At 35.2% G+C, this 9,969-nt stretch overlaps 2 protein-coding genes across 2 annotated transcripts; both read right to left on the bottom strand.

Annotated features, from left to right (window-relative positions):
• Positions 1-217: 217 nt before the first annotated feature.
• On the bottom strand, positions 218-1,618 carry LOC114176232 (dof zinc finger protein DOF3.4-like). Its single transcript, XM_028061192.1, has one exon. It carries the CDS (start codon positions 1,086-1,088, stop codon positions 390-392), a length of 699 nt encoding a protein of 232 aa, XP_027916993.1. The 5' UTR covers positions 1,089-1,618; the 3' UTR covers positions 218-389.
• A 6,326-nt stretch (positions 1,619-7,944) lies between these two features.
• Positions 7,945-9,600, bottom strand: LOC114176877 (GDSL esterase/lipase At2g23540). The gene is made up of 5 exons (XM_028062061.1): positions 9,297-9,600; positions 9,068-9,198; positions 8,728-8,976; positions 8,380-8,635; positions 7,945-8,291 (listed from the first exon to the last, which is right to left on the bottom strand). Exons 1-5 carry the CDS (start codon positions 9,574-9,576, stop codon positions 8,068-8,070), a joined length of 1,140 nt encoding a protein of 379 aa, XP_027917862.1. The 5' UTR covers positions 9,577-9,600; the 3' UTR covers positions 7,945-8,067.
• Positions 9,601-9,969: the final 369 nt, after the last annotated feature.

Here is a 9,969-nt window from a genome sequence, read left to right as displayed (position 1 = left end):
ATCAATCTATAATGGTATAATGCGTTTATGAAACACTCATGTAGCCGTGGCTGTTTTAATTTAGCGGGAAAACCAATCCAATTTCAGAAATATTTAAATCCCGTAGAGCAAACAACACTAATCACGTTAGCCAACTAATTGAATCACACAGGGTAGCCAAAATTTAACAGTAAGCAAGTAAACATACACAGTACTTGACAATTCAAAGTAGTAAAAGTAAGGAAAAGAAAAACGAAATAGGTTAAAATAGAAAAGAAAAGTCTTAGTTGTAGTTCAAATTTCACAGATGATTATACCAGGAAAAAGTAACCCTAAACTCAAACCATAAGCACACCCACCATTGCACCCAAACCAGAAAAAAAAAAAAACCAAAATTAAAAAGAAGCATTTCATTTGAGACCATTTCCCGGTGTGGAAATCGCAAGCCCAGGCCAGGAGAAACAGTCTCCACTAACAAACCCACCTTCGCCACTCTCTAACTGCCACGGGCCCAATCCAGAAGACGGAACGCCGCCGCCCATGTTGGCACCATCCACCATTCCGGGAAAGCCCCAGCCAGACCTGCCAATCCCAAAGCCCATATCATCGAACCCATGTCCAAGCCCAAGTCCAAACCCGCCGAGTGCGAGAAACCCATTGCCCTGGGTGTTGTTCAGCAACGAGGTGAAGCTCCCGCAGACATTAACGTTATTCTGTTTATTAACGTCACCGTCCACGAAGTGCATGGACCCTCCTTGGGTGGTTGGGACGGGAGCCAATGCAGGTAGAGCGTGCTCCTGAGGTGACGTCATGGTGGAGGAGGACGATGACGTGGCAGTGTGGTGGGTGCGTGAGCGCTTGGCGTTCTTGCGACTGCCACCGCCGACGGGGATATCACGGAGGGTGCCGCCATGGGTCCAGTACCGGCGGCAGGACTTGCAGAAGTGGCGCGGCTGGGAGTAGTTGTAGTTGTTGTAGTAGCAGAACTTAGTGTTGGTTGATTCACAACGGGGGCAGGGGAGGTTTTCTTGCTCTGGAGGTGGAGGCGCTCCAGCGGAGCTCTGGGGCTTAGTCGATCGACGGCTCTCGCCGGAGTTGGAGGATGGCATGTTGCGCAATGGGATAAGAGCAAGAAGAGTTGAGTGTTGGGTTGCTGTGTGAAGATGAATGTAGGGAGTGAGTGAAGAAGGGTTGGGGTGGAGTGTTGAAGTGTGAATGTGGTGGGGTTTTATGGGGAAGGAGAGAGACAGGGGGTGGAAAGGAATTGAGAGGAGAAAGGAAAGAGAGTCAGAGAGAATATCTGTGGTGGAAACAGAGACATCTTCTGAGGCTTATATGAGGCAGAGTGGGATCAGCTTTACAGTGTTCTGTTAAGCACGACATTTCAGTCGGCTCCAGAACACCCTCTCTCTACTTGGGTCGGCTAATAGGGCTGCGCCTTCTGCACACACACAAACCACCAACCACAATCACAATTTACACAAACCCCTATCTCTTCCCTTCCCCCAACCAATCAAACAAATTATTTTTGTTTTCTCCTTGGCACGACTTAATTAATTACAAGTATACATAAAGTAGCGGAAGCATTATCTTGTCCGGTATTATAGTCCTTGTTGCAGGGCCACTTAGATGCATGCATAATGCATTCTGGCTCTGAGGGAGTAGTAATAATTATAGAATGCAAAACTACCCAACTGTTTTTCATTAAAAAATAAATATACATAGATTTTGTTCACGATTACCTCTTCTTCCAACTTCTCAAGCTAATCATGCCATGTTGCAATATTATATGCATATATTCGTTCCTCCTGTCTTTTCCTTATTCAATCGGGTTTGACGTAGAGCTCCTAGGCCCTACGCTAATCACCTAGCCCATCTATGCTGTCTGTCTGTATGTCTCGAAGTTCAATTTTTGTTGTTATTAACAACTATGGATAATGTCACACTCTGCTCATTTTAGCTTGCAAAATTTTCCCTATGGTTAGGCAAACGTAACCCATTACAGGCACATGTAGAAAATGCATATACGATAAGAATAATCTGATTTTGCAAGGGACATGCGGTTGTTATTAGTTGCTGAGTAGACGGAGAATTTCAATTTGGAAACCTAACTTTGATTATGAGGGTGATGGGTTGGGAGAATAGTGCAAAAATTGAAGGGAGGAGGCGGGTATAGAAGAATAGGAATGGGAATAGGAACAAGAGTAGAATAGGAATAGCATGAGATAGAGACAGTGAGAGAGAGGGGGAAGAAGGGAGTGGGTGGGGACAGAAGCGACAGAATTATGAGTGTCGGGCAGCGTGGGGAGCAATAATTGGGTCTCCCCTCTGATTTCGGACGCGTCATGTCCGCATCAGATTCCTCCTCCGTACCCATTCTTTCTATCTTCCACCGGATTTTCCGCTTCACTGTAGCCATTACCAAACAGTGCGGTTTCCCCAACTGCACAAGCACCACTGTGCTGACCGTTTGATAGCGATCAGACGGTAGTGTTCCTGTCCGGTGGGGTAGGAGGGGGAGCGACACCTGTCAGCGACAGACCGGTGGTTGTCGGTGATACAAGGAGCGGAAGAGGCACGCGCCTTCCAAAGTGATCTATCCATAACTCCCTTCTTGAGAGAGAAAGAATCATGGGTCGCTGTCACTCCCCAAACAAAACTTGGAAACTTGGAAAGTGATGACCCTAGTTTCTTTCTCGGAGCACCCAAAACACCCACAATCGCTATCATCTTCTCTCTCGTCGCACACCCTGCATTTGTGTTTTTTGTGTTTATCACAAATAATTAAATCACTGACATTTTTTGCATCTTTGCCTTGCGTCTCCCTAGTCATGCCATGGCTTCAGACCTGTAATCACCTCTTTTTGGCCTTTTCTGCACGCACATGATTCTCTTTCACTCCATCAAAAAAATCAAATTGCTACTTTGCACGCTTCTCCTCTTCAAGTGGGCTACGTATTATTGCTCCTACAACCAGAATTATTAATCATCATTCACACAAAATAAATATATCCCCTTTTACAATTCAATGCCAACATGTCTGAACGTAGATCTTTGTCAACTTTGGACTTTCAAACCTCTCACTCATTTTCTATTTATGTTTTTAACCAAAAATAATGTCGCATATCGTCCCAAGATTTCACTACCACCAAAATGGTTAAGAAAAACCTCTCCAGACCAAATAATTATGATATGATATTTGTACCAGGTCTGAAAATTATGTCCTAGGTCCTTTGCAGTCAAATTCATGTATGTACTGATTTATTTACTTCAATGAAAAAAATATATATATTCTTTCACATCAGAAACTTAGTAATATACATATATAAGTAAATTATCAAGTATATACGAAATAATCACGACTTACCAAGGGCAAGATGAGAATAAACTTCATTTATCTCATTTTACATCTCCCATATAAAATTACTAAATTGGAGATCCCACAGCACCTTGAATGTGCTAATAGATATAACAACTGTTTTTGTTTGTGAATTTATAATGTGGACCAGTTTGACTTCAAATAAGTTGTTCTCCGACTAAATTGTGTCTACTCATTTTCAATGGATCTTTCAATAGTATTCATCAAGGAAAAACAATAAAAGTGATTCATAAGTTTAACCTACGTAAGGAATTAACATCATATTTAATTAAAAATTTTAAAAAATGAGTTTATGAGTCTTGTTTTATATATGTTATCTAACTTTCTTATTTCTATTCAATGTGTGACTTAAACTCACACTTTGATTTTGAACCATTCTAAAATATATTATGAATTAATTACATACTTCTTCAACTATGACACTTGAAATATGTTGAGAATGTTAGTTAGAAGAAACACAACAAATGGTACAATCCTACTCAAGAAATGCTTAATTTGAATATTCAAGAGGCACAACACAAATAAATTAGTGAAAAACGCAAAATAAGACAAAAATGAAGTCAAGTGAAGATTCGTCACAAAGATGTTAATCTTTGATAAGAATCAGAGTTATAATCTAAGAAACAAGACAATCATCTCTAAAACTCTAAAATAATCCAAATACATATAATATGACTCAAAAGTATTTACATTAGTTTTTTATACCTCAATAGGCATATAACCTAGAAACTCTCCAAAAAGGTCTGAGCCCAAAAACATAAAGACATACATTAATTTATAAAAGAAAGTCCAAAGCCAAAAACATAAAAACATGACTAATTTCTGAAAGAAAGTCTAAAATCTAAAAACATAAAATAATTTTTCTATGATATATGCTTCAAATGTTATAAATCATGATCTTCATACCTTCGAATGTCCAATTGCTCATAGCATCAAGAGCCTTGAATATATTTGTTCTTCCAATCTTTTGCTCCTTACCCTTGTCACAGGTCTATAAGTTATAAAAATTCATGTTCAAGTTCTTCTTGTATGGAATCTAAGGATAGTACTCTATCAAAAAATTAATATGCTCATTAAAAAAATACTGAAATTACCAATGGAATAAGGTTTAGTACCTATAAATTAAAAATTAGGTTGTTTGACTTTATTACTCTTCCTAGTGAAATGTCTAACTCATTGAAACACATGATTATCACCGTAAGCTCATAAAATATTAAAAAAAATTGTGAGTGTTAATTTCCAAGAAAAAGTTATGTTAAATATATTATTAAAATTTACTAAATTAAAATTACGTGTGTTGTTTTTTAATAATAGTGGAGAAGAATTTAGATTTTGAATTGATTTTTATGCGTTAAAAAAATTAAGAAATATATAATTAAAAACGATAACATTGTTTCCTTTTTTTAAGATTTGTATACTAACATATTTAAATCGATATATTTAAAAAAAGATAACGCATTAATCAATATTCTAAAACCAAAGAAAGATACAACGAATGCACAAAGGAATGACAAAAAAGAGTATACTTGGTAGAGTTCAAACCACAAAATGTTAGTAAGCCAATGATATTCAAATGCTTTGTTTTAAAATTAAAGTTTATAGTTATACCTACTTGAAATGCAACAAAAGAAAATTAGTAAAAACAGTAAAAAAAAGCAATATCATCTTCATAATAATAAAAAATATATATTAATTTGAATATGAATATATTATATATTATATAATATATATACATATTATCAAATTTTATCATTTAAAAGATCATTATTTAATTTCAAAATATAAAATTAAAGTGTATACATATACATCATTATTTAATCAAGGGACCATAATTACCAAAAGCTTTATTTCTTTTGCTTTTTAGCTCTTTTCTATTTTTATTGTCCTTAAGTGCTTATTCTAGGTTTGCTAAACTTTTCCCAACAAATTAAAGTACTTCTTCCTTCACTATTTACTGATTCAAATAGTGGCCTATGTATAAGCTTCTACACAACATCTATTTTGTTTTAATGACTTTAATAAAGTATTTTGGTTTCTTTAATTTCTCCACTTAAGGCATTGTAATCCACGACTTATTAGACTGAGTTAATTTTGAAAAAAATGATTAGAATCTTGATCTTCAACACATTGAATAGGCAAATTGAAAATGAATCCAAGACTTTCCTTTCCTACACATGCTCGTGACATACCAGAAAATTTCAAGCTGAGCATATACATTCGTCAATTTCCATCACAGTCATCATATAAAATTAATCTATAATCATCACAAAAACAACCACCTAAACATCAACTTAATGGAATTTGAGGGACAAATCCCATTCATTGAACTATTCTGTGCCTTGCCTCGAAAATTCGTGCAACAAAAAGACAAAATAAGTGGAGGAATTATTTGTCAAGCTACGTAGCCTTTGACCAAGCGTTAAGCAAACTTGAAAAACTAACACAACCTTAATAACTTTAAAGAATGTAGGGCTGAAATGGAAGAATCATTTTGAAGAGAAGTCGTAACCAAACACTTAAGAAATTGATCAAGAGACCAGTTTAAATTAAACATATCTTTTAATGAAACTCATGAAGGACTCATGTTTCTCAGCAAGTTTTTCTTTTATGCTGTGCTCATTTTAAGAAGAGTGCATTTGCGAAAATGGAAATTAGAGTTAATATGATATTCATTTACGAGATTTTGTGTGGATGGCACATCGATGATTACAGGGATCCAAAGGATTAGCAATCTTCTCCATTATGAGCTGATTTGCTAGGATTGAGTTGCGTTATTACAAGTTTACCCTCTCCTCTCTCTCACGTGCATAGATCAGATACGGGGTGTTGAGATTCAATCCCGTTGGCATGGATCAGATACGTGGTTTTTAGGATTCTATCCACATAGTGCAGATCCGATCCTGCTTGGCTCCATGGCTGTTTGGTTTCGTAACAGTTTTTTTTTTTTTTTTGTGCAGAAATTTTTTATTTTTTTTATTTGTAGTGTTTAAAAAAAATTATGAAAATAAATTTACTCACACAAAGATCAATTTATAATACTTATTAAACTAAGGGCAAAATGGTAATCTCATTATTACTTCTATTAAAACATATTTTTTAATCTATCACATCAATCAAATATTTCACAAACTTTAACAAAAATTACTTCTAAATTTACTCACCATCACTTCTAAATCTCTTAAAAAAACACAAAATTCATTCTTAAATCAACTCAAACATATCCACTCACTCTCTCTCAATTACTCTCCCCTTAGTAAACACAACATTAATGTATGTGATCATGTATGAAAAAAAAAAGGAAACTCCATTAATATGAAAATGTATTATTTAATTGTCTAACCCTAGGGCATTATGAACTAAATTGTGAGTATACAAATAAAAGACAAGTAGATCTTCACTTAAAATTCAGGTGTACTTGTTGTTTTAAGAAACTTTAACTATTGTAATTTTTCTTACTTTTATTCCATTTTCTAATTTTCTTGCTTATGATATTCACTTATTATATTTTATCTTTTTCATATTAGTTAGACACCTTCTATTTATTTATTTTTCTTATCCTTTTAACTTTTCCTATAAACTTGCCAATACTTATTTTTTTCCACGAGCTTCATTGTAATACTCGATTTTTCTTATCCTTTCCCATGCTTATATATCTTCGTCTTTATATTTGTCCCTATTTTAAATTACTAAAATGTCTTTAATTTATTAAATAATTTATAAAAGTTATATTAACTTTTCTTTAGTTATATTTATCTTTGTTTCAAATTAATAAAATGTCTTTCATTTATTAAGTAATTTAGAAAAGTTATTTAATAATTTTATTAAGTAAACAAGACATATATTCAATAATTTTATTTTTTTCACAATTTTTCCGTAAAAAATAAAGATAGGATAATAAAATTACTAATCCACTATCTCTAATGTTGCCAAGGATAAGAGCAAGCATAAGGTATGTGTAAACATTAGAGAATCTTCATGAATGTCCCTAAATCGATGGTCCTAAATTTTACATTTTACAAAGCGGTAGACAGTTTGATGGTATTTGTAGTATTTTGTCCTATGGAATTATTATTTTTAATTTTGGCATAAATCAGCTCTTCACCTACCTCCTTCTTCTACAACTGCCTACTTGGTAGTAGGTTAAACTAATGACCACAAAAAAAAAAAATTACACATGGGTCAAACTGCAATTATATTTGTGAGAATAAATAACTGGCCTAATAGGTTAGCATGATTAACATGAATCACGTATAAATTTATGATTTAATGAGTGAAGCAGTGTTTGGGTGAGTATTATAGAAGAGTCCAAAAAGGAAATAATAGATTGATGGATTGATAATAATGCGAGTCATAGGTTGGTTTGGTTAGACGACTTTTTAAACTACCAAGGCGCGGAAGTTGTGGAAAATATAAACTATTGCAAAATGGTCACCATCAGGAGCGACAAGAAAACGAAATTTTCCCCACGTCTAATTCATACTATAGCCACTCACTTTTTCTGTGTGTTGTTTGTTAACATGTCAACATAATTAAAACTCAGAATATAATAATAATAATAATAATAATAATAATAATAATAAAAGAAAAAGGAGAAATGACGGTCGTAAATTACGTTTATGTGAATTGCAGTGAGTGAATAATGGAGGCAGAAGAAAAAGTGTTGTGTAGCGGTAGAGAAAAAGAAGCGAAGAATAAAAGAAGATGAAAGATCAAAGATCCCTGAGCTGCCTAAGATTGACAGGAGATATGTATCTGTTGTCTCCGTCAAGTAGCTGCTTAGCGAGAATTAGGTTTGCAGCTTCGCTTGGATGATAAGGATCCCAGAACACGTGCTTGTACCTATCACTGCACATACTCGAAGTAGGCCCACATGGAATTATCCCTGCGAATTGGCCCCCATTGCCGCAGCAAGCTCTACTTGCTGTACTGAACCCTACAATTTTTATTTTTATTTTTTATATCATTTTTTTCTTCATCCGAAAAATCAAATTAAATCATTTATCAAATAATTATTAATTTACCGTATTTCTTATAATTTTTTATGAGTTCGGAGACTAAATCGTAGACATTGGCAAGAACGAAGGTGGCACCGGGTAGGTTGTCGTTTAGCTCAGCAACCAAATCCTTCAATCGAGCATTGTACTGAAGCGCCAGTTTGTTGGCCAAATCCACACACTCGTCTTCGTTCAGCTGATTTATGGTCTTCTGGTAAGGTATGCACCCTATCGGCCCAACGTTTCCTATCACGAACTTTCGACCATCCATTTCGTATAGTCTCTGCCATTCAATTAATCCACCTCAATTTACAATTTACTCTCTTAAAACAAGTGCTTATATTAATAACCTCGATTATAGATTCAGGTGTTTACCGTGAGTTGGGCCTTGAAATGAGTAATCATGTCATCTATGAAAGAATCTGGACTTTGAGAAATTCTGGCTCCAATGGAGAGGACCGGGAGAAGGTAATTGTTCAGGAAATCATTGGCCCCAACGGTGATTGAGAAAATGGATTTCTTCATTATGTACTCTTTTGCTTTTGATTCACCCAGCAGTTTGTCAATTTGTTTTCTTGTTATGCTGAAGTAATCTATTTGAACATCCATTCCTATTCTATTCACCTGAAAACAAAATTATTGAATCCAATTCCTTGTTACACACAATGATTAAGACTAAGTAAGGAATAGACAGCAAAAAAAAAAAAACACTGACAAATATTCTTCCGGTGGCATTCATTATCCCTCCCCCTCCCGAAGCATAGTTCACTCCACTCAGAATGGTTTTCCCTGTTGCATTTGGTGCTAAAAATGGCACAGCATAATTTGGTTGTCCCAATTCCTCTCCTGAAAAATATTAAAACGACATTCCTCACACTTTATTCTAATATTCATTTAGTATATTATGCATGTAAGATTGTTGATTGAAAAATTGAAAATGTTACCAACTATGTCACCAATGGTTCTTCCATTGGTGTAGCGGCCAGTGGGGTTTCCCCCAGAGGCCTTGAAATCAATTCCATTGGGAGGGATGTTTGCCTTAGAAAGAGTTGAGAGATAGTTATTGTTTCCAGCATCCACCAATGAATCTCCAAAGATGAAAGAGGCTCCTAAAGCGTTTTTCTCACCATCTACACTTCCATAAAAGCTCATGTTCACTATCAAAAACACCAGCACCAACATCTCATAACAATGGAAAGCCATGGCTGCAACTGAAAAGCTCATCCAAGAGCCTTATAAGGACCACTTTTTTCCCCTTCGAGTGAGAAAACTTGTGATCATGTTCTAATGAAGTTAAATTTGGTTTGACCCTTTTCTTATTAAAAATAAGATTCCAAAGGAGTGCACTGGATGAATAAAGATTTTCATGTGGTTGGTCATCAACATCTGTGCGCATTTCTCACCCCAAAGTCACAGTGTGCCTAGTTTTATCCACGATGACCTACTCAACAAGACAATTAATTACAGAAGAAAGCTGTGAGGGAGTTTGGTCTTTTTTTATGATCTTAATTATAAGACATTAAAAGCAACACTTAACTCCTAATGTCATGTTATTGGACACATATGCATAGTTACTTCTTTCCCGTAAGTAATAGAATAGTCCATCTGCACTCAACA

The sequence above is a fragment of the Vigna unguiculata genome, chromosome 3 (assembly GCF_004118075.2).
Source record: "Vigna unguiculata cultivar IT97K-499-35 chromosome 3, ASM411807v1, whole genome shotgun sequence".
In the NCBI taxonomy this organism is placed as follows: Eukaryota; Viridiplantae; Streptophyta; class Magnoliopsida; order Fabales; family Fabaceae; genus Vigna; species Vigna unguiculata.
The sequence above is the reverse complement of the archived record's forward strand: the minus strand, read 5'-3'. Positions and strand labels throughout refer to the sequence as shown.

Bases quoted from the DNA above. Each gene is read 5' to 3' on its own strand.
- LOC114176232 (XM_028061192.1), bottom strand. From the start codon at position 1,088: ATGCCATCCTCCAACTCCGGCGAGAGCCGTCGATCGACTAAGCCCCAG.
- LOC114176877 (XM_028062061.1), bottom strand. From the start codon at position 9,576: ATGAGCTTTTCAGTTGCAGCCATGGCTTTCCATTGTTATGAGATGTTG. The intron at 9,199-9,296 runs GTAACATTTTCA...AATATTTTTCAG, and splicing joins AACCATTGGTGACATAGTTG to GAGAGGAATTGGGACAACCA. The intron at 8,292-8,379 runs GTAAATTAATAA...TAAAAATTGTAG, and splicing joins AAAAAATTATAAGAAATACG to GGTTCAGTACAGCAAGTAGA.